This window comes from Lolium rigidum, chromosome 3 (genome assembly GCF_022539505.1).
Source record: "Lolium rigidum isolate FL_2022 chromosome 3, APGP_CSIRO_Lrig_0.1, whole genome shotgun sequence".
Taxonomy (NCBI): Eukaryota; Viridiplantae; Streptophyta; class Magnoliopsida; order Poales; family Poaceae; genus Lolium; species Lolium rigidum.
The window spans coordinates 132,306,362-132,331,706 of NC_061510.1; the positions used below are offsets into that span (position 1 = coordinate 132,306,362).

The following is a 25,345-nucleotide window of genomic DNA, read 5'->3' on the forward strand; positions in this document are numbered from 1 at the left end:
CATGACATTATGTGTATTGCGAGCAGAAGGCGGAGTGTGGCTTGCTGATAACTTTTCTTTTGTCACGCCATATGAATCTGTTTGATGGTCGATTAATATTCTTCTAAGGTTCTAATGGTACAATGGAGTGTGTAAAAAATTACATTAGGTGCACATTGATTCCTAGTTTTGGACGTAATCTAATTGCTAAAACACTTAAGTCATTTGGCTATAGGATGAACAATATGTATTTTTCCACACTTCTAATAGTACAATGGATGTCACATGTACTTTTCCACACTTCTAATGGTACAATGGATGTTCGTTTCGCTGCTGGACCAAAGTTTCAAGAAAGTTACGGAGCCCATAACTTCCTTACGACGCAGAAGTGGTTATATTCTATTGCTACTGAGCGGGCGCACGGAAGAGAGGGGCAGAATCTTATGTCGCATGCAGCAAGTTTATTACTGTATGTCGCGCGCAGGACTGAACGAGGCGCGGACGTTCGGGCCGGACGGCTCGCGTGCGGGACGGGCGGGGTGCAGAATAATATTCTGCCCCCAGGGAGCCAAATAGCGCTCAGAATATTATTCTGAGCACCACCTCACCCTATATACGCGCGGACCCGCACGAAAGAAAGAAAGAAAAAAGTCCCACGAACCCACCCTGCCCACGCACGAACCCCACCCTCCTGTTTCGATCCCAACCTCCCCTGCCTACCGCCGCCGGCCACCCAACCGCCGGCCTGGAGAAGCCCCGCGCCGCCGCGCGCCCCCCCCCCCCCCCACCTCAAGGTTCCCCGCGCCGCCGCCTTAAGGCCCGGCGCGCCGCCGACCAGAGGGCCCGCGCGCTGCTGCCCCTTCCTCCGAGCGCCGCCGCCTCTTCCCTCGCGCGCCGCCCGCCCCTTCCCCCGCGCGTGGCCGCCCCTTCCCCGCGCGCCGCTCTTCCAGCGGACGCCGGCGTCCCCGCCGGCCAGAATCCGTGCGCGCCGCCGCAGCTCCTCTACCCCGAGCTGCCACAGATTCCCAGGTGACCTCGCGCCGGTCTTCAGTCCCAGGTGCCGCCATCCCCCGTCACCGCCCGGTGGCCCGCACCTCGCCTCCCCCTCGCGCCGCCGGCAGGTTCACCTACTCGCCAGATCCGGCACGAATGATTGAATTGATCATGTATTGGCTAATAGGTATTGTTCGCAGCGGCAACAACTAGAGGAAGTACGATTGTTCCAACCTGTAAGTCCATCTGTTTTTTTACTAACAGTACAGTCTTGCAAAAGGCAGAATTTACATGCGTTCAGCATTGACAAAAATTGCAGCGGGTGGTGTAGTATATACTTGCAAGAAATAAGCTCACCTTCTGCATTTTCTTTTGTCATTTCAGTGCTAGCATCAGCCAAATTTCTAGGTCGCTGGCCTGCACAAGCGCTCACTGTTTGCGCGTTCTTCTCCGAGGCACAAAGAGAGACCTGGGTGTCCACGTGCTTGCTATTTCTCTGAAAAATTGTGGATGCCATTCTAGTTTGATTCGATTTTTTTTGACAACGTATGCCTGACACTTTTTCTACATGCTTTACCCAATGAGAAGGTTAAAACGATCCGCCCAGATATATAGTTTTTGTCATTTCAGGCATACAATTTATGTACTTTAGGGAGTTCAGGCATAGTATTAGTCAGTGTTAGTCAGTTCTGCCCCTACCTCTATTTCTGTCTTCACGGAACTGCACGGCTGTTCACTGCTCATGTACCGGGGTACATTGCTTTGTAAAAGATAGCAGCCACATTCGGTTAAGGAGCAGTACATGGTTCATTTCTAAAAGATACCAGGCACTTTTTTGATTAACTCTATAGTTAACTTGTCTGTTCCTTAGTCACCGTCTCTGGGCCGACGCCGTCTCTCTGCCGTCTCAGGATTCCTTGATCCCCTGGCCCCTCCAGCCTTTATCCCCGAGCTCCATTCGTCGGCTTCCAGGCGTGAAACCTGCTCGTCGCGCGAGAGTGGCTCCTGAAGCTGCGCCTCCGACGGCAAATACGCTTTGCCGGCTCCGGCTAGACCAGGGTCAGTTAGCTAGTTCTCTTTTTTTGTTGGCATGCAGCAGCAACACTAGTGTAGTGCTTGATGCTTGCAAGGTTACTGCCCAAATTCAGATTTATGACTGCCTGTGACAAACGATTACTGCAGTACTAGTTTCCGAAGTGCAGCTGGTAACCACCGGAAGAACATGCCTAGTTTTCATGAAGTGCAGACACATGTGTGTCATTCTTGTCAATTTACAAATAATTTTTAGGTAGTTACGCACAAGCAAGATTGCTACTTTAACCAATCATTTACATGAAGTACAAGGCATTGTTCCCGAGCAGTACACATGGGTTCTAAAAAAAAGTACAGTCATTCCGAAGTTGCAAACTCGTTGTGACAAGCTAGCAGTGTTTAGTGCTACTATGAAAAGGAACCGAAGGATCCGCTATTGTTTTGGGGCATCATTTCCAGCTCACAAATCAAAATGTGTTTGCTCTCTCCGATTGCAGGACAACCATGAGGCTGTAGTGTTTCCTAGGTAATGTATGCTTGTAGTTTGTTTCTAGATCATTTAAAAAAAATGATTAAACAAATGATTTTCAGCGTATTACTAAGGGCAGAACACATGTGAAGGTTTTAGAAAATGTCGCAAAATAAAGGAAATAAATATGCGGGAAGTTCAATCAGCAAAGTTTGAGAACTACATACAAATAATTATTGGAAGAACAAATAAACATCGAGTCAGCTCATGGTAATATTTTGTGATGTATAGCTAGTTAATCCTTATAAAGTACTACTTCTGACCTGATTTAATCGACGCGACCACTACGCTCTCTACGTACATATCTAAAACTAATCCTGCGTCGATTAAAGACGACCGGAGGGAGTACATGTTACTAAATGAAAGCAAGGATAATAACCACAGTCCGAGAAGTACACACGCCGGACGACCATCCCCAACCCCAACTCCGCCCGGACGCCCCCTGCGCTGCTGGTTGGAGGGCCACTGCGCGGCCACCGCGTCGAGGATCCGCGCACCGTCGCCTAGATGGTCCCCGCGCCGCCGCCACGAGGGTCGCCGCGCCGATGCCTGCAAGTCTCGCGTGCCGCCGCCGCCCGCCCTTTTTCCTCATGGCCGTCGGCCTCTCTTCTTCCCCGCGGTCGGAGACCCTCCAGCTTCCTCCGTCGCCAGCAGGGACCCAACCCGGTGCTCCGACCACCGGTGACCCAGCCCGGTGACTTCTCAGGTGTTCTCCGCCGCCAACAGGGATGCGACCTTCCCAGGTCCCCTCCATCGCCAGGAGGGCTTTGACCTCCCCAGGTCTCCTCCACACCGGCAAGAGTAGAAAAAACAAAATGAAGAAAAAACAAAAAACAAATATCGTCATCCGCAAGGACGTACAAATAGTTGAGGCTGAGAAGTACAACCATTTGGTGCGAGCAGTCCACCCACTTAATATTGGAAGTACTAGAAAACCAATGGAGAAAAAAACAAAATAATCTAGTCATCCGGAGTGAAAGTCAAATACTTGTGGTTGAGAAGTACAACTATTTGGCATGAGCAGTGCACCTACTTCATATTGGAAGTACTAGAAAACCAACGTAGAAAAAACAAAATAATCTTGTTATCCACGAGGAAGTTCAACTACTTGACGCTGAGAAGTACAAGTATTCGACACGAGCAGTACACCTGCTTAATATATGAAGTACAAGAAAACCGAGAAAATCCAAATGAATAAAAAAATATAATCCGGTCATCCGCGAGGAAGTTCAAATTCTAGACACAGATAAGTACAACCATTTAACATGAGCAGTACAAGCAGTTATTATAGGAAGTAAAAGAAAACCAACAAAATCCAAATCTAGAAAAAACATAAAAATAATCCCGTCACCTGCGAAAGAAGTGCAACCATTCAACACGAGCAGTACTCCCGCTTAATATAGGAAGTACAAGAAAACCAACAAAATTCAAATGTACAAAAAACAAAAATAATCCCGTCACCTGCGAGGAAGTTCATATACTTGAAAACGAGAAGCACAACCATTCGTCACGAGCAGTACACCCACTTAATATAGAAAAGTACAAGAAACCCGACAAAGTCCAAATGTGGAAAAAACAAAATAATCCCGTCATCTGCGAGGAAGTACGTGCAGTGATTCCGAGAAGTACAGGCGGAGACAACAGGAAGTACAAGCGGTAATTACATGAATTAAAAGTGTTCAAAGAAAAATACTCCCACCTAAGTTCACATAGGAAAAAACAATAATAATCCCATCACCCGTAAAGAAGTTTATATACTTGACAATGAGAAGTACAACCATTCAACACAAGCAATACACCCACTTAATATCGGAAGTATAAGAAACCCGACAAAGTCCAAATGTAGAAAAAACAAAATAATCCCGTCATCTACAAGGAAGTACGAGCAGTGATTCTGAGAAGTACAGGCGGAGACAACAGTAAGTACAAGCAGTAATTACATGAAGAAAATACCCCCACATAAGTTCACATAGCAACATTGTGAAGTTCAAATATTAAGATCCGGGAAGTGCAGAATCTCTTAAAATAGAATATAGGGACAATCTAACATTATCATTTTGAAGCACACATGCTAGTTTTTGTAAAACACACTAGTATCAAAACATTTCCAGGAAGTACAACCACGAAGGCCAAGCAGTACAAGGACATGTCGTCGGAAGTTCAGATGCGCGTGGTTGTGCTGAGCATTTTGTGTGGCCATGGACCTCAAACGAATACCGTATGAGAAACTTATAGTCATTTTACTGAACACTTTCATGAAACAGCGCCGAGAAGTACAACCGCATTTCCTTAGAAGTGCAAGTTCGTGTCGAAGGAAGTTCAATGCTCTGTTTTTATGGGGCGGAAATCTATTGTTCAAATCTCAACGATTTGATCACCAACCACTTCAATCATTGTCACCAAAAGCTTTATATGGTAGAGTATATGTCTAATTTCATTACCTACAACATTTTACAACAAATAAATTGATCTAATCTATTAAATTCAAATTGTTATCCCACAAAATATACCGGAAACATGATTTCAAAACTTCTAAAATTACTTTCAAATCGTTTGGAGTTGGCAAAAATGGTAGATACGAAAAAGATGCGCCATTTTGAGACCTTTCCAACCGTATATCATTTGCATTGTTTAAATATACCGCATGAAAATCGCGTGGGAAATCATTTGGTGCCCGTCACATAAAACAGGCGGACAGTAATTCATGTTATTCTACTAAACTGTAAAGAATTAGAGAAAACAATTGGAATAAGAAAGTTGCGCCTAGTCCATAGCTTTCCAACGCCATATCATTTGCATCATTCCGATATACGGTTGAAACAAATCATCCAAATTACTGTCCGCTCGTTTTTTGAGTACGTCCTCATTTCGGTATTTTCAAAATTGTTCAAAAACTGTGAGGATTTTGAAAAAATATAAAACATAAAAAAGTTGCGCAATTTCATTATCTTTCCAACGGTATATCATTTGCACAGTTTCGATAAGCGATTCAAAAACCGAACTAAAAGTTCGTTTTCTGGCCACATAGAAGTGTTTTCGTATTTTCAAAATTAAATTTAAACCGTGCAAAATCTGTGAAAAGTGTGAACATGAAAAAGTTGCGGTTTTTCATTATCTATCCAACGGTATATCATTTGCATAGTTCCGACAAATGGTTGGGAAACACGAAGTAGAATCAGTAGCTCTGAAGAAAATGAGAAGTTCAGGTAAGTTTGACAGAAAGTTGAACCCTGTTATCCGGGAAGTACAACCTTGTGTCCAGGGAAGTACAAGTCGGTGCTCAGAATATTATTCTGCAACCGGTTGCGAGAATAGTGCTGTATATATATATATATATATATATATATATATATATATATATATATATATATATATATATATATATATATAGGACATATTCATGCTACACCCGGTGTAGTTACTCCCACGTGTGTTTCACACAATCTATGTAGTATCTATCATACCGAAGAGTATATACATGTAGTATGAAGTATATAAGAATATTTTGGTAGTATATATACTACTTTGTAGGTAGTATGTACATTTTTTTACGTACACTATTTATTTACGTATAAATATGCATGTATTTTGTATATATAGTGTAAACTATGGGTGTATTTAATTTTTTTTCACCAAAGTTGGTATGGAGTATCTTAGATATAGTGTATGAACATACTCAAACCAATAAAGTATGTTATATACTTCCGTATGGTAGTATATGAGATGTGGGTGTAGTTACACCCGGGAGTAGGAAGTATTTATCCTATATATATATATATATATATATATATATATATATATATATATATATATATATATATATATGCCTATGTCTCTCATTTGAGCTCATGTTAGATATCTCTTGTGTTGAGGCACCTCACACCTATATGTTGTGCATTTGTATTCAAATGCAAATTACTTGTATGCACACATGTAGGGGAGTGCCTCTATGTTTTGCCAACATGTTAGTTCTCTCTAGTGGTTTTATTGCAAATCCGTATATTGTCATCAAACACCAAAAATGGGGAGATTGAAAGAACATCTCTCGGATTATGTTTTGAATGTTTGATGTCAATATATGTGATACACTAATGTCTGATGAAGTGGTGCAGAGAATGTATATGGTTGTTTTGTGTGGAAAAACAAGACAAAAAGAAGCAGGTTGATATTCTCCATGCCGAATATTTCGGGCCGGATATTTGCAAAATATCCGCCCCCAAATCGGCTAAGGACTTTTGGAGATGTGGCGCAGTAATACCCTGGATAGGGGCCGGACTTTTGCCCGGAAATTCCCAGAGGCCGGATTTTTCGGGGGGGGGGGGGCGGATAATCCGACCCTCACTTTCACCGGATAATCCGGCCCTCGAAATGTCCCAACGGCTGGATTTTTTGGGCCTTCGTGCCGGTGCTCACCGGAGACCTGAGTGAAGCCTTCATGGCGTTAGTTTGACTTTCGTAACAACCACACTCCTCCAAACGTAGACGTACCTTCTTGCAAAGGAAGGGAACTACGGGAATCAACTCCGTGTCTCCGCGTGCTCCACTCTAGGTTACCTCTATCTGCTGCTGCTGCTGTGTCAGATTTGGGAGCCTCCAATTTGGTTGTGGATGTGTGCCCCAAGAACCTTGTAAAGGCCCGGTTTCCACCTCGAGGAAATTCCTTAGTGGAAGTGGGCTAGGCCTTCGTGCCGGTGCTCACCGGAGACCTGAGTGAAGCCTTCATGGCGTTAGTTTGACTTTCGTAACAACCACACTCCTCCAAACGTAGACGTACCTTCTGATACGTCCCCGACGTATCCATAATTTCTATTGTTCCATGCTTGTTTTATGACAATACTTACATGTTTTGCTTGCACTTTATGATGATTTCATGCATTTTCCGGAACTAACCTATTAACAAGATGCCACAGTGCGGTTCTCGTTTTCTGCTGTTTTTGGTTCCGGAAAGGCTGTTCGGGCAATATTCTCGGAATTGGACGAAATCAACGCCAAACCTCCTATTTTCTCCGGAAGTCTCCGAACACCGAAGAAGAGTCGGAGAGGGGCCGAGGGGCCACCACACCACATGGCGGCGCGGGCCAGGCCTAGGCCGCGCCGGCCTAGGGTGTGGCGCCCCCAGGTGCCCCCCTGCGCCGCCTCTTCGCCTATAAAATCCCTTTCGACCTAAAAACGCATCACCAATTGACGAAACTCCAGAAAGATTCCAGGGGCGCCGCCACCGTCGCGAAACTCCAATTCGGGGGACAGAACTCTGTCCCGGCACCCTGCCGGGACGGGGAAGTGCCCCCGGAAGCCATCTCCATCAACGCCACCGCCTCCGCCATGCTCCGTGAGTAGTTCCCCCATGGACTACGGGTTCTAGCAGTAGCTATGTTGGTATACTCTCCCCCATGTACTTCAATACAATGGTCTCATGAGCTGCCTTACATGATTGAGATTCATCTGATGTAATCGATGTTGTGTTTGTTGGGATCCGATGGATGATACATTATGATTAGTCTATCTATAAAGTTTGTGAAGTTATTGTTGCTGCAATCTTGTTATTCTTAATGCTTGTCACTAGGGCCCGAGTGCCATGATCTTAGATTTGAGCTCTATACTTATTGCTTAGATTGTATCTACAAGTTGTATGCACATATCACTGTCCGGAACCAATGGCCCCGAAGTGACAGAAATCGGGACAACCGGAGGGGATGGTAGTGATGTGAGGATCACATGTTTTCACGGAGTGTTAATGCTTTGCTCCGGTGCTCTATTAAAAGGAGTACCTTAATATCCGAGTAGTTTCCCTTGAGGCCCAGCTTGCCACCGGCTGGTAGGACAAAAGATGTTGTGCAAGTTTCTCATTGCGAGCACGTACAACTATATACGAAAAACATGCCTACATGATTAATGAATTGATGTTCTATCTTAATGCTTTGATTCCTATCAATTGCCCAACTGTAATTTGTTCACCCAACACTTGTCACTTATTGGAGAGTTACCACTAGTGTAGATCGCTGGGAACCCCGGTCCATCTCTCATCATAATATACTTGTTCTACATGTCATTGGAAGTAGTATCAACTATCTTCTCGTGCCATTGCTCTCATATTGCTATTACTGCTGCTGTGTTACTCGTTACTCATTGCTCTCATATTACTTGCTACTTTCACATCACCCCTGTTGCTAGTGCTTTTCTAGGTGCAACTGAATTGACAACTCGGTTGTTAAGGCTTATAAGTATTCTTTACCTCCCCTTGTGTCGAATCAATAAATTGGGTTATACTACCCTCGAAGACTATCGCGATCCCCTATACTTGTGGGTCATCAAGACTCGTTTTCACGGCGCCGTTGCCGGGGAGGCATAGCTCTACTCATAAGTTCACACGGGGAGTACACTCTACTTCTCTCTCTGTTTTATTTTATTTTGTTTTGCTTAGTTTACTTTTGTCTAGTTTATTTGTGCTTAGTTTATTTCTGTCTAGTATTATTTTGCGTAGTTTACTTTTGCTTAGTTTATTTTTGTCTTGTTTTATTTGTCTCATATACCCAAAAATCCATAAAAATTTGAAAAACCAAAAAATTAAAAACTGCTGTTATGGGAGAACCAACAACCTACTTGGAGCTTATAGAATGTTATAATAATTATAGAGAATCAAGAACTGGTAAAATAATGAGTGCTATGATAGAGAAATTAAATACAATTGCTAGAATCTTGCTTAGACGCCATGATATAAACTGTTGCTCTCAACTAAATACTAAACATCTTAAATTTCAATGTGGCTTTAGTGAGGAATTTTTTATTAAGAACTATAATCGGAATTGCTATATTCATTATGGGTTCGAAGAGGTAGAACAATTTGTCTTATTTATGGGAGCCTCCGAGATAGAATCCTTCATGGTTGAGAATTATGAAACTTGTGCTATTTGTAAGGACCTTAAAGATTATGTCTCTACTATCCTTAATTCTTGCATAGAATGCTACAATCGGAATCCTTATATCCTTGATTATAAAGAGAGACACATTAATGCACAAGAATGCACTCGCAATTTGCAGGAATCGGTGGAAGAAGAAACTGATGAACCTGAAAGCTCATTGGATGAAAAAGAGGAGGAAATTGATGAACCTGAATGCTCATTGGATGAAAAGGAAGAGGAGAGCGACGAACAAAAGGAGGAAGAATGGATTAGCTACCCATGCCAACCTTCTAATGAGAGTAACTCTTTATCTCTTACACTATTTGATTGTCCTCCATGCTTACCGGAAGAGGTTGAATGTTATGTTCCTGTGGATTCTCTTGAAATATTCCCTATGAGTAAAACTTGTGAGAATAATTATGCTACTGTTATTTATGATAATCCATGCTACTTTGATAAATCTTATGATAATGCTTTGTTTGTGCCTGATGTCGAAATGCATGGTACTAAAGAATTTTGCTTAGCAAATGTTTATGATAAAGCTCTAGATGATGGTCCTATGTTACTTGATAATATTAATTGTACTACTAATGAAAATGGGATTGGAGAGTCCTTGACTTATTCTATGAGTCCCATATCTCTTGAGATTGATCAACTACCTTGTTATATTATTAATAAAAGTAAGTTTGAAAGTTTTAATTCCACTATTCTTGAACTTGATAAAAATTATATGTTTGTGGATCATGAAAAGTATGCTGCATGTGATAGTTATATTGTTGAGTTTATTCATGAAGCTACTGAAAATTATTATGAGAGAGGAAAATATGGTTGTAGAAATTTTCATGGTACTAATACACCTCTCTATATGCTTAAAATTTTGAAGTTACACTTGTTCTATCTTCCTATGCTTGTTACTTTGCTTTTCGTGAACTTGTTTATTTACAAGATTCCTATGCATAGGAAGCATGTTAGACTTAAATGTGTTTTGAATTTGCCTCTTGATGCTCTCTTTTGCTTCAAATACTATTTCTTGCGAGTGCATCGTTTAAACTGCTGAGCCCATCTTAATGGCTATAAAGAAAGCAACTTCTTGGGAGATAACCCATGTGTTATTTTGCTACAGTACTTTGTTTTATATTTGTGTCTTGGAAGTTGTTTACTACTGTAGCAACCTCTCCTTATCTTAGTTTTGTGTTTTGTTGTGCCAAGTGAAGCCTCTAATCGAAGGTTGATACTAGATTTGGATTTCTGCGCAGAAACAGATTTCTTTGCTGTCACGAATCTGGGCAAAATTCTCTGTAGGTAACTCAGAAAATTATGCCAATTTACATGAGTGATCCTCAGATATGTACGCAACTTTCATTAGTTTTGAGTTTTCTGATTTGAGCGACGGAAGTATTTTATTAAAATTCGTCTTTACTGGCTGTTCTGTTTTGGCAGATTCTGTCTCTGTTTTTGCATTGTCTCTTGTGGACTTTAAGCGAGGTTTTCTAGACGTAGAGGGCTGTAGCTAATGTTTTATTGAGTTCTTGCAATGTGCCACTACAGGACCAAGGTGGATTCAAATTTTTTGAGTACTAACCCCTCTAATGAAGTTTATGAGAAGTTTGTTGTGAAGGAAGTTTTCAAGGGTCAAAAGAGGAGGATGATATATGATCAAGAAGAGTGAAAAGTCTAAGCTTGGGGATGCCCCCGTGGTTCATCCCTGCATATTTCAAGAAGACTCAAGCATCTAAGCTTGGGGATGCCCAAGGCATCCCCTTCTTCATCAACTTATTAGGTTCCTCCCCTGAAACTATATTTTTATTCAGTCACATCATATGTGCTTTACTTGGAGCGTCTGTGTGTTTATTTTCGTTTTGTTTGTGTTTGAATAAGATCGGATCCTAGCAATCCTTGATTGGGAGAGATACACGCTCCGCTTTTTCATATGAACACTTGTTCTTCGTTTTACTTTTAATGTTCAATGATAAAAGTTGGAAGCTACAATACTTATCTTTATTTGGTTGGAAAAGGAAAATGCCTCACATGTCTTGGATAATTTGACACTTGGCAATTGTTTTGAGCTCTCAAGTGGATCATAAGTTTTTGCATGTAGTTTAAACCTATTAGTGGAGAACTACCGTAAAGCTTGTTAAAATTGGTTTGCATAATTGATCTCTCTTAAGGTCTAGATATTTTCCGGTAAAAGTGTTTGAGCAACAAGGAAGACAGTGTAGAGTATTATAATGCGTGCGATATGTTCTTATGTAAGTTTTGCTGTACCGGTTCATACTTGTGTTTGCTTCAAACAACCTTGCTAGCCTAAGCCTTGTATCGAGAGGGAATACTTCTCATGCATCCAAAATCCTTGAGCCAACCACTATGCCAATTGTGTCCACCATACCTACCTACTATGTGGTATTTCCTGCCATTCCAAAGTAAATTGCTTGAGTGCTACCTTTAAATAATTCAAAATGCTTCTCAATTTGTGTTAATGTTTTATAGCTCATGAGGAAGTATGTGGTGTTTAGCTTTCAACCTTGTCATTTACTTTTGACGGACTCTCATATGGACTAGTGGCACATCCGCTTATCCAATAATTTTGCAAAAAGAGCTGGCAATGGGATTCCCGAGTCCCGAATTAATTAACTCAAATAGACACTCCTCCATGGTATGTGATTGTTGGAAGGCACCCGAAGGATTCGGTTAGCCATGGCTTGTGTAAGCAAAGGTTGGGGGGAGTGTCATCATCATAATAAAACTAAAATAAAAAGGCACTCCTTCATGGTATGAGATTGTTGGCAGGCACCCGAGGATTCGGTTAGCCATGGTTTGTGAAAGAAAGGTTGGAAGGAGTGCCACCCAAAAATAAAAATTCATGGGAGCCGCTCTTGAAAGTCCGGTTGGCGAGGTAGTTAGTGTACCCATTACCATTCGTTGACAACAACAAACACCTCTCAAAACTTTACTTTTATGCTCTCTATATGTTTTCAAAACCAAAGCTCTAGCACAAATATAGCAATCGATGCTTTCCTCTTTGAAGGACCATTCTTTTACTTTTATGTTGAGTCAGTTACCTACTTCCTCCCACCTTAGAAGCAAACACTTGTGTTAACTGTGCATTAATTCTTACATACTTGCATATTTGCATTCATCATATTACTTTGTGTTGACAATATCCATGAGATATGCATGTTGAAAGTTGAAAGCATCCGCTGAAACTTATATCTTCCTTTGTGTTGCTTCGATGCCTTTACTTTGAATTTATTGCTTTATGAGTTAACTCTTATGCAAGAATTTTGATGCTTGCCTTGAAAGTACTCTTCATGAAAAGTTTTGCTATATGTTATCTATTTGTTAGCAACTATAGATAATTGCCTTGAGTCATTTCATTCATTTCATATGCTTTGTAATAGTATGATCAAGGATATGTAAGTAGCATGTCACTACAGAAATTATTATTTTTATCGTTTACTCCGCTCGGGACGAGCAGAACTAAGCTTGGGGATGCTGATACGTCCCCGACGTATCCATAATTTCTGTTGTTCCATGCTTGTTTTATGACAATACTTACATGTTTTGCTTGCACTTTATGATGATTTCATGCATTTTCCGGAACTAACCTATTAACAAGATGCCACGGTGCCGGTTCTCGTTTTCTGCTGTTTTTGGTTCCAGAAAGGCTGTTCGGGCAATATTCTCGGAATTGGACGAAATCAACGCCAAACCTCCTATTTTCCCCGAAGGCTCCAGAACACCGAAGAAGAGTCGGAGAGGGGCCAGGGGCCACCACACCACATGGCGGCGCGGGCCAGGCCTAGGCCGCGCCGGCCTAGGGTGTGGCGCCCCCAGGTGCCCCCCTGCGCCGCCTCTTCGCCTATAAAATCCCTTTCGACCTAAAAACGCATCACCAATTGACGAAACTCCAGAAAGACTCCAGGGGCGCCGCCACCGTCGCGAAACTCCAATTCGGGGGACAGAACTCTGTCCCGGCACCTTGCCGGGACGGGGAAGTGCCCCGGAAGCCATCTCCATCAACGCCACCGCCTCCGCCATGCTCCGTGAGTAGTTCCCCCATGGACTACGGGTTCTAGCAGTAGCTATGTTGGTATACTCTCCCCCATGTACTTCAATACAATGGTCTCATGAGCTGCCTTACATGATTGAGATTCATCTGATGTAATCGATGTTGTGTTTGTTGGGATCCGATGGATGATACATTATGATTAGTCTATCTATAAAGTTTGTGAAGTTATTGTTGCTCGCAATCTTGTTATTCTTAATGCTTGTCACTAGGGCCCGAGTGCCATGATCTTAGATTTGAGCTCTATACTTATTGCTTAGATTGTATCTACAAGTTGTATGCACATGTCATCGTCCGGAACCAATGGCCCCGAAGTGACAAATCGGGACAACCGGAGGGGATGGTAGTGATGTGAGGATCACATGTTTTCACGGAGTGTTAATGCTTTGCTCCGGTGCTCTATTAAAAGGAGTACCTTAATATCCAGTAGTTTTCCTTGAGGCCCGGCTGCCACCGGCTGGTAGGACAAAAGATGTTGTGCAAGTTTCTCATTGCGAGCACGTACAACTATATACGGAAAACATGCCTACATGATTAATGAATTGATGTTCTATCTTAATGCTTTGATTCCTATCAATTGCCCAACTGTAATTTGTTCACCCAACACTTGTCACTTATTGGAGAGTTACCACTAGTGTAGATCGCTGGGAACCCCGGTCCATCTCTCATCATAATATACTTGTTCTACATGTCATTGGAAGTAGTATCAACTATCTTCTCGTGCCATTGCTCTCATATTGCTATTACTCGCTGTCGTGTTATCTGTTACTCACTGCTCTCATATTACTCGCTACTTTCACATCACCCCCGTTGCTAGTGCTTTTCTAGGTGCAGCTGAATTGACAACTCAGTTGTTAAGGCTTATAAGTATTCTTTACCTCCCCTTGTGTCGAATCAATAAATTGGGTTATACTACCCTCGAAGACTATCGCGATCCCCTATACTTGTGGGTCATCACCTTCTTGCAAAGGAAGGGAACTACGGGAATCAACTCCGTGTCTCCGTGTCTCCGCGTGCTCCACTCTCGGTTACCTCTATCCGATTATCACTCCTATATTGTGTAGCTATATCTTGCTTAGTTGTTAACCTTGTCATATAGGTAAATTCACATAGTTTCATATCTAGAGAATTTACCTTCGTGTCAAGCCTAAATTGAAAAAGAACTAAAAATTGGTTAGCACCTATTCACCCCCCTAGGTGTGGCATACAATCCTTTCAGCGGCGGCCAGCCCGCCTAGCAGGCGTGCGCGCGAGGCCGCGCCGTCGCCGACGTGAAGCACGTGCGCCGGCGCGCATCGTGCTCCACCTCGAACGGACTTGTGTCGCCGTAGGCGGGGTCCTCCCGGAGGTCCTTTTGGGACCGATAGTACTGGTCGAGGTACCGCTGGCGATACCGCCTTGTCGGCTGGTCTTACAGTATCCTTGCCGGTACTCCAACCGACACTACCGCTTGAGTCACCCTTGTTGGTGAAAGGCGGTAGTACCAGTTAAGGAAAGCGTGCGGTGATACCGGGCGCGGTACCGCTATGGTACTAGCCAGGTGTCCAAGGCTCACGGAACCCATACCGGTACCTTGATGGTACTTGCACCGGTAGTACCGGTTGAGCCCCACGTGTCCTAAGCCCGAGGGCGGTAGTACCGCTTCACAAAGCGGTAGTACCGGTTGTGCGGGATTGCGACATAACGGTTGGATGTAGGGGTACTCAAATCCAACCATTATGTCCATATTCACCCCCTCTAGTCGCACCTATATACATTCAATTGTTCACCAAAGACAAAATCCAGGTTTACCATCTTTTGTGAGCCTAATATACAATATATTGTAGTCTGAAAATTTACACACCGGTAGATTACAATATTTTTTTATATCTTGGATTTTTTTTGATTTTTTGAAATATTTGAACTCAATTTTTTAGAGGTTAAAAGAATGGCCTCTGCATACGAAAAGTGCTTTTGGCTCCCGAGCTTCAGTGCTCTCGCTATTTAAAAAAATTTTTAAATTTTTTATTAGTTATCAAAAAATCTGAAAAATAATTATGTAGATTGTTAGTGATACATCTCACAATCATGGAAAATCTCAACCCAAAATTCTTTTTTTTACTTTGAGCCAGATAAAAATAACAAATCTGACATGTTTTTGTAGATTTGAAAATGACTACTCAGATCTGCATTTTTGTCTTTTTTGTGTAGCTTAAAATATAAAGTATTTGCAAATATTTTTGTCAGAATTTTTAGAAACTCAAAAATATGATTTTAATTTATTTTAAAAACGAGATCACCGGTGCCATGTGCACCAAATCTCTATCCCTCTGCATAGCCCCAGCTACAAAATCAATTATCAAACGAACATAAAGAACTGATTGAAGGCTAAGCCCGTGAGTTGGTTGGACTTGATCTGAGTTGGTTTGTTCAAGTGTATCGACTGTCAATTTGCCTTTTTTAGGAATGTAAGTTTGCTATCAATGGAGATAAACACAACAATTAGGGTGCTCCTGACTTGGTCGGCGCGGAGTTTGCACCGCACACCCTCAGTGGTTGTGGTGGTTAGTTGGGCCGCGACCCACTAGGAGGTAATTCTCCCTTTTTTCTTTTTTCATTTCGTTTTTTTCTATTGTTTATATTACGTTTCCTTTTTAATTTTCATAATCCAATTCTTTAGGAAAGAAACTATTATTCACAAACATGAACATTTTTGATATACAAATATTTGAACAACTTTCAAGTTTGAATGATTTTCAAATTTGAATATTTTTGGAAAACTGAAGATTTTTTTAAAAAAGTAAATATTTTCCAAGTTTTGAATTTTTTAAATTTGAACATTTTTAAATTTGACCTTTTTTTAATTTCAGCATATTTAAATTTTAAATATTTCAATTTAGAATATTTGTTAAATTTAAACTTTTATGAAAATGCCCATTTTTAAAATTTAAATATTTTTAAAATCGTAAGAAAGAAAAAATAAACAGAAATCAGAAAAAGAAACCAGAGAACTGAATGAAAAAAATAAAAAGAGGCGAACTGGGCCGACTAACAATTAGTGCAGAACCTGGCGCTCGGTCCAGCCCAACCCGCTGCTCGCGGTTCGCGGCTCGTTGATCCAGTCGAGGCAAGCCGCCGAGTCCTTAAATAGGGCGACTTGCATCTCGGCGATCTAGGGTTTTTAAATCTGAGCGGCGGTGACCATGGCTGCCCTCCGCAGATCCCTCTACCTACGCGGCGTCGTCGGCAGCGGCGGCCGCGGCATGTTCTTCGGCCGCAGCGGCATGTTCGTCGGTGGCAGCGGCGGCCGTACGAATCCCCAAGTGGTGAGCTTACGCTTTCGCTATCTCCTCCGCGAATGTTTAGTGCGAGGAAGAGATGATTTCTGCGAGAGGCTAGTTCCGCTGGCTTAGGGCTTAGTTGTTTGGTGTGTAGTCTCGGGTTTCGTTCTCCATGAACAACGTGCTCGTGGTCATATTCCAAGTTGCTTGAAAAGTTCCACGCTGTTTGATTGTATAAAAACCCTATCATCTATTCCGTTATTTGGATTACTTGCCGAGTCAAACAGTCTCTCTTATCTAGTATAAGATATTGTCTGTTTAGTTCTTGCTGGCTTAAGTGTACTCTGCTATGGCCATTTAGATATTCATGCGAATTTTCCCTCAAGAAAAAGTGTACTATCAATTGTACTCCCCCCGTAAGGAATGAGTGAGTAGTAAATTTGTATTTGTTAATTAGTCTTCTTATAATTGGGTGTGATCATGTTCCTCACCGTATTTGAGGACACTAATCCTGTGAATATTTCAACCGTACTCTTTGTATTTCTTTGCAACGATAAACTGGTATCTTGAGTTTACTGATTATTGCTGTTGAAGATTTTATTTAGATTACTTTCTGCTAATTTAAGCATGGATGGCCAATTACATATGTTTAGCAATTGGCCCATTATCTACTCGTATTATTTGTTGTTCCTGGGCATGCATCTAGGTATCTGCCTGTCTTGTTCCTATTGTTACTGCTCAATATTGTAGTGTATTTGTAGATTCTGGAAATCATATCTGTAGCACCCGTTTCGTGCTTCTGTGTGTGAACATGCTCAGTGTTTCTTTTTTGTCCTTTGTTTTGATTATAATATTTGAATCCCATAAAAACCCTATCAGCTATACCGGGATTTGGATTACTTGCCGAGTCAAACAGTCACTCTTATCAGTGTAAGATGCATCAAGGTTATTGTCTGTTTAGTTCTTGCTGTCTTATGTGTACTCTGCTATGGCAATTTAGATATTCATGCCAATTTTGAGAAAGTGTACTTATCAATTGTACTCCCTCCGTAAGGAATGAGTGAGTAGTAAATTTGTATTTGTTAATTAGTCTGATTATAATTGCATGTGATCATGTTCCTCAGCGTATTTGAGGACACTAATCATGTGAAACCATACTCTGTATTTCTTTGCAACGATAAACTGGTATCTTGAGTTTACTGATTATTGCTGTTGAAGATTTTATTTAGATTACTTTCTGCTAATTTAAGCTTGGATGGCCAATTACATATGTTTAGCAATTGGCCCATTATCTACTCATATTATTTGCATCTAGGTATCTGATTGTCTTTCCTATTGTTACTGCTCAATATTGGGAAATCATATCTGTAGCACCTGTTTCGTATCTCTGTGTGTGAAAGTGCTCAGTGTTTCATTTTTGTCGTTTGTTTTGATTATAATATTTGAATCCCAGGTGCGACATTTGAGCAATGGTACTCAAAATGGGGTCAATCTTAACAGCAACATTCAAGATGCTTCCAGAAAGTTTTCTGTTGCTGCATTAAAAAAACATTTCGAGGTAAATATGCAGTGATCCCCTTCTATCATAATCAATGTATTGATATGGTTTTATCAATGATATAGTACAAAGTTATTTCGAGGTAAATATGAAGTCATCCCCGTTGTAACAAATATCTACTTATTCCATACTTTTTGCAGTTTTTCATACTATTGGAGCATTAGAATTTATCGAATAATTAACATTTTCAATTTAGTGTACTTTTACTGCTTTTTCTATGCTAAGTTATATATTATTTCCAACTCGAAAACTTGTCAAAATCATAGTTGTATCTTGTTTCAGGGAGCAGCAAGCATCCTAACATCTGGTGAAACAATTCGCCTCCTGGTCTTCGCGTCTGGTACTGGTTATTCATTCAAGGTGATTGGATCTGCCAAGTCGCAGATGGATGAATACTTGAAGACCAAGATGCAAGAGCAAGCTGAATCTAATGCAAATGCTCGTGCTCAACTCAGAATGCGTATCCATGATTTGGATAAGAAGCTGGCTGACTTGAAGGCAAAGACTAACAGGTCTGTCGAAGAATTTGATCTGAAGACTCAAGCAAAATTTCATGATGTTGACCGCAGCATAGACCAGTCACATCAGACGTTACACTCGAATCACATTGAGGTGAAGATCAGATTGTCTGAATTGGAGCACAGTTTCAACTTCCTAAAACATCGACTGAGCCTGTTATCCAAACCCTGCGTTTCGTGGTATGTTCTTTCACAGATTCTGTTCAGTTGTGTCTTACTTGAACACTTCTATGTTTGTGTTTATGATGTTGTACTGGTTGGAACTTTGTTAGTTTTGTGTGTAGGAATGTGTTCTAGAAAAAAATCATATTCTGTGTTTATATCTTCGCAATATTAGTATTTGTTTTTTAGAATAAATATTTGCTGTTATGTTCATTCAGCAAATACTTATCTTACTAGAAAGTGCTTGTGAGAAATATCTATAATTCTTAATTATGAGCAGCTTATAATGTGAATTAAACCGATTACTAGAAAGTGCTTGTGAGTATTAGTTTTTTTTTTGCACCGATAAGCCTTCTTACTAATCTGGTAACTGTGTTTGGTAGTATCTGCATAATTGTTCTGTTAGGCCTTATTACTAGTCTGGTAACTGTGTTTGGTAGTATCTGCATAATTGTTGTGTTAAGCCTTATTACTAGTCTGGTAATTGTGTTTGGTAGTATCTGCATAATTGTTCTGCTATGTTAATATGTATGCAGTGGCTCTAAGAACATGGCACAGGGAGGTTCTAGCTCTACTCCGCCCCCAGCCAGCTCCTTTCAGCCTCCAGCAACCCCAGTCAAGCCCTCGTTGAGCCCACTGCGTCCTCAGTCCCGACCGAGATCATTCAGGGTGGATCCAAGTCTATTCCCAAATTTCCCACCGAGCCCAGCCCCTGCCAAGCCACGACGCTCCAACTAGGTGCGTGAAGCCTATTCTGATTCAACACCTCACCTAGTCCAGAGCCTTGCTGAGTTCTGATTGTTAATTCTCATTTCTTGCATCTTTCATGTCATACAATTCCTTTCCCTTCTTTCATGTCTTACTATACTTTTCAACCATACTTCAATTGAATTTGGATTTTGTAATGATTTTGTCTTCTGATCGAAGGTAGTTCTGCTTTTGATTGCATGCAGGCTGGGCTGGGGTAATTGCTAGCACATAATTGGCTCATTTATCATTTTTGGTAAGTATCTTTCTAATCCCAAGTCTCATAGAGAAGAGATGTCACTTTGGATAGGTCTCGTTCACTTATTATATTTGGATCATTTTTTAATGGATTTTTTTGTTCAGCATTGATTTATAATTTATATATATTGTATTCTGATGAAAAGCTTTCATTGCAGACTGCTGGGTGTGATTGCTGGCTGTTTATCTGAAGTGTTGAATTAGGACTGAAGTTTCTGCATCTGGAATATTTTTATAAAATTATGAAGTCCTTGACCTGAAGTTTGCGTTTTATTGGCCTAAGACCTTTGTATGAAATGGTTGAAATGGTCGTGTTGTTTTAAGCTGATTTAACCGCCTGACAGTTGAAGTTACTGGTTGTGCAATATTTGAACCTGCTGCTGTCAAATACTGCTAGCCATTTCTTAGGGTTGAAGTTTCTAGATTAGTTAGTTTCTAGATCTGCAATATTGTTATAATCTGAAGTTTCCATGTTATTGGTTATAAACCCTTTGTATGAAATGGTGGAAATGGCCTTGAGATTTTTAGCTGATTTGATCGCTTGGCTTTTCAAATTACATGTGTTTGGTTAAATGTTTGAACCTGCTGCTGTCAAATGATGCTTCCCATTTCTTAGTTTATTTGCTGGCTGTTTCTTAGTTTACTAGTTGAATCACTGTGCATTGCCACGGCATAAAAAGTGAACACACTTGTTATTTACTTTAATTTAGAAATTCTCACTTGCTTCCTTCTCGCTTGACTGCCATACCATTTCGTTGAAGGTCTACCATCTTATCCAACCATATAGGTTGGAATATCTTTACAAAATTTAGGATATCCATGAAAGGTAGTACCATTCTGCTGTATTGTAGTATGTCACATCTGGAAATGAAAGTTTTCTCTCCTACAACGTGAGATGATGCTATATTAATTTTTTATTGACAAATAATGAAAATTCAGGGAACGTGCCTCTTCTCTTTCTTTGACAAGTAATGAAAAATAGTTGCTCTTGTGATCGATCGTACAGAAAAACAGAAGGAGGGTGCATAGCCTTAGAAAATAAAGCAATGACACTCCCTCATTCAACTATCTCTCCATACTCTTAACTGGAACTAGGAAGTTTGTGGCGCGGCGCACGCCGCGCCCATGCTGTCTAGGGTGTGGGAGGTGTAGTTTGTGTTGGTGGATTGTTGAATACTTCGAGAGGGGAGGCTAGATGGGGCTATTCGGTATAAGTGATTGTTTGACTGTATGACATAAGACTTTAGGAGTTATAAATAATATCTGCTGATGATATATTAGATCTTATCGATATTTTTGTGGAATCTACTTACTTCTTGTATGAGATAACTGATCAGATTTCTCAAAGCTTGCTGAAATGAATTTGGTGGAGTTCACTTGTCAATTTGGATATGCTAGTATTACCATCTGAGCTGAACTTCTGAAAAGAGAAGACAAACTAAGATATATAGTGTATCAATACATGTTAGAGTATCAAAATATGTACCCACATAATCAGTGGGAAGAAATTAAGCAGAGAACAGAAGAAACTATTTTCTCGTCATGTTTAGGAAATTTGCGAGATCCATGGCAACATCAGTAAGGGATGTTGGCGCGATGTCAACGAAGACCGCCTGATGTACGCCTCGCCGGGAATGGCGTCGGCGTGGGCTCGGCGAAGGATTGGCTAAGCGGCGGGGAATCTGCTGTCGGGAGGGCCAGAAGTGCAGATCTACATGAGCTTTGCAAGGCCCATTTAGATTGTATTGTGGCACTGCTGATGGGTTGTTGTTGTCCGAAATAAGGAAGCCGGCGGAGGGGAGAGTCAGTGAGTGGCCCGTGCGTTGCTTCAGCGAAAAAAAGAGTGGATGGAGCTGTTGTCACCTACCACTGGCTTCCTCCTCGGAGGATGGATCTTTGCAATAGGATCCACGTGAGTAGCAGATGGAGTTGTGTTGGGGCTGGCAGAAGAAGGCGGGGGTCTGTAAGGGCATCCTCCTCGAGGTGTTTCTATTTAGGGAACTAAAGTTGTGCCTTGTAGTGTTGTGGCACTGTCTCTTGCTTAGTCTGTATATTTTGGTATGGATCTGAAGAATATATGTAAGCCCGATCTTATTAGCGACTGTTGAAGTGATGTCCGTGTAAAATTAAAGATGTAAAAAGGAGATCCAAAATGATAGCAATAAATAGATAGATGTGGAGAATAAAGGAGACATACGGCCTCGTATCTGGATTCAGTGGCACCGTCTGCTGGGTCATTGTGGCATCATCTGTTGTATCATTAGGCTGTTTTACTTTTGTTAATCTGTACATCTGCTTTTGTAGATAATTGGCAAACTCAAATTCACAGCATATATGGTAGTATTATTAAGAGAAGATATTTTGAAGGAAAAAATCTGAATGCTAAGAGTGAGCAAATGGGTGCTGTAGATTTCTTTCAAAATTTGCTAAACAAACATGTGTAATCTATGGCTGGAACATGTAAATGTTATTTTTCTGTCAAAAAAAAGGTAGATGTTATTTCTTTTCTTTTCCAGAATCGTGCAATTAAGTATGTAATTCGAAGACATGAGCCGGACCACTTTACGGCCCATCTAGGCCGTAACTTAGTATTACTGGTGGGCTGCGAGCAACAGATAAGAGGCAGTGCTTCTACAGAAAAACAAAAAAGGTGGTTTGCGTGGGTGAGTTGATCGGTGGAGAGTAGCTGTCAGGCTGTCACCTACATCTGTCTTCATCTCCAGAGGATGCTTCGAAGGGGAAAATAGCAAGGTTAGAGCCTGTGAAATGTTGAGCAAACTTGATCACTGTCGCTTGCAGTCAACATGGAAAGCAAGCAGATCGGTCCGGGAGGCTACGCCGGATTGGCATTTTCGATCTTAGCCACCTGCGCTGCGCCACTGGATTTTGCTGTTATGAGCTTTTTTTTGGCCGGGAGGGAAGAGGAGCTGGCAGCCGGAAGGGGTATGAAGGGACTGGGCGGGCAGAAGGTGTGTCGCGGGGTCGCCGACGCGGCGACATCGGGTCTGGCTTATCCTCTTCCCGGTCATCTCTGCATGCGTATCCCTGGCCGTGCTACACCCGTCCGTGTGGGACGCATCAGGCGGATGCTGTGAGCAAGGTCGCGGACGCGGAGGACGTGTTGGTTATCTAAATAGGTAAGCATGCTCTGAATGCTCTATCTTTAGATCTTGCAGCATGCTCAGATTTATTCTTTTTGTTTGTTCAAATCAACTGAAGTTTCATTCTGCTGGAACATGCAGCGATATGATTTTGTTTCTGATCAAGATCTATATCTTTGGGAGCACTGATTTTGTCACTGAGCCTCAAGGTAAGAGGTAGAAAGGAGGTGCTCAGTGGCAAGCGATGGCATCGGATAAAAAGGCATGGAAGCTGATTTAAGCTAGTAGGCCGTACACAAAAAGTACAGGAAGACGAATTGAGGTGTTATGCTACCACCTGGTATGTTCCTCTTTTCTGAATCATTTGAACTAATTTGTTCATATTAGGCCTGTATTAGTTTCATGAAGCTCCTGCTTTCTTCAGTCTTACTTTCTAGTTGCACAACAGATCATGTTTCGCCTTTTCTGCCTGCCCAAATAAGTTGTAACCGAAGAAGCAAAACTAAAAAGAAAATAGATGGATGGTATAACCCTTTATCACATCGACTTATCACAGAAATTAGAGGTCGTATAGAGATAGGGGAAACAAAAGATAGCCTTTAACATATTCATTACATTTGTGAAGAGCTGTACAAATACACACAGAAAAACTATTGACGGTGCCATCTCACAGAATCAGATGGCAATAGCAAACATATACTAATATGATGTGCGCCAAATGAGCTGCATTCATGGCTGCAGCAGCCGTAGACAATAGTTTGAACATCCAACACCTACTGTTGTTATATGCAGACACATATGCTAAGTTACGTCGATATCTGCAGCAACTGTGGATAGTAGTCTGAGCAGTCAACAGTTTCTGTTGTTATATGTAGATACCTAAAGCTCAGCTCACTGAGCACTTCCCCGTGCAAACTTTCAGAGTTAAATTCCTGGTTGTGTAGTAAAGTCTAAACAATTAGCTTTTATTAGTTCATACTAATAAAGAACAGAATGGTGAGCAATCAATAAAATTTACCAAAGCAGAGCCTGGGTAGAAAGTACAATAAAGAAACCTGGCACTCTTTTTTCAGAGCATGGAACTTGCATGAAGAACCGGTGATTCTTCTTTCTTTTTTACTCGTTTAATCAGTTCCATCATTTATGACTATACATACATACTGCCGTCTGGCTGTTCTGAGGAATCATCAGGATTTGCACTCATTCATTGGTATTCCCATTATTAGCTAATCAATAACACTGATCCGTTCTAAAAATAAAATAAAAAGACAGTGCAGTTTCTGAAAAGATGAAAAGAATAAATGCACCTGAACTTCTGCCCAAACACTTGAACGGTCTAGTATTTTAAGTTAGCCTGGTCACTACTCCAACGATATCTAAAATTGACAGTAAAGGAGAGAACTGAATGAGCATGAGAGGTAGGTAATACAGGTTGTAATAAGTAGGCTGTTTTTTTATGGAAACCTGATAAGAGCACATTGTCTCCTGTGCGTGGCAGAATAGCATCAAATGACTTTGTGTCGTATGCATATAGGGGGAAGTTTTCAGGCTGCCGCACATTGTATTCTGAGGCAATACTGATTCTATGGGGTGGTTTGCTGTTATGTATTTTTTTTCTAGGGACCAACAACCATGAAAGGTTGGAGCCTGTAGATCTGGCCCTCTTTTAGCTTCTATCTGAATTGATCCACTTGGCTGGCTAGCAGGGAGCCTTTCTATTGTGTTGCCCTGCAATATCATCTAAGTCTAAGTACACGCTTATTGTAAATAATCACTAGTTCTTGTAATAATTACTGGCACAATAAACCGAAAAAGGAATATGTAATGTTAGCTAGTAAAAAGATGAACATGTCTAATTGTAGGCGTTTCATATGAAGATGAACAGTGGAACTAAAAATCCAAACGTTCAGATGAAATATATTGTCATAGATTTCATCATCTGAAGGTTGAGTAAATATCGGCAGTTAATTGAATGAGATGGCTAAGCTAACTGCATGAATCTCATGTGTAGGTCAGCATGGAGGATGAAGAAACTGAATGTTCAGGAGATACCAGTTGGTCAACGACAGTGAACCCCAATTCATACACATTCTATTCTTGGTCCTTGTTCTCCAAGATCCGTGGAAGATGCAAAAGAGAATTCCGCCGAGATCGAGGTGAGACATCTTTTACTGGAGGGGCCTGCATTTCTATTTTCTTAAGTTTCCTGCAAGATAAGTGTGGAGATCAAGTGTGAACTGATT

General features: G+C 41.3%; 1 protein-coding gene across 1 annotated transcript; it reads left to right on the top strand.

Moving 5' to 3' along the window:
- Positions 1-16,680: 16,680 nt before the first annotated feature.
- LOC124695546 lies at positions 16,681-20,582 on the top strand. Its single transcript, XM_047228379.1, has 6 exons — positions 16,681-16,803; positions 18,212-18,316; positions 18,599-19,014; positions 19,533-19,734; positions 19,950-19,999; positions 20,160-20,582. Exons 1-4 carry the CDS (start codon positions 16,681-16,683, stop codon positions 19,732-19,734), a joined length of 846 nt encoding a protein of 281 aa, XP_047084335.1. The 3' UTR covers positions 19,950-19,999; positions 20,160-20,582.
- Positions 20,583-25,345: the final 4,763 nt, after the last annotated feature.

Bases quoted from the DNA above. Each gene is read 5' to 3' on its own strand.
- LOC124695546 (XM_047228379.1), top strand. From the start codon at position 16,681: ATGGCTGCCCTCCGCAGATCCCTCTACCTACGCGGCGTCGTCGGCAGC. The intron at 16,804-18,211 runs GTGAGCTTACGC...TTTGAATCCCAG, and splicing joins GCCGTACGAATCCCCAAGTG to GTGCGACATTTGAGCAATGG. The intron at 19,015-19,532 runs GTATGTTCTTTC...ATATGTATGCAG, and splicing joins TCCAAACCCTGCGTTTCGTG to TGGCTCTAAGAACATGGCAC.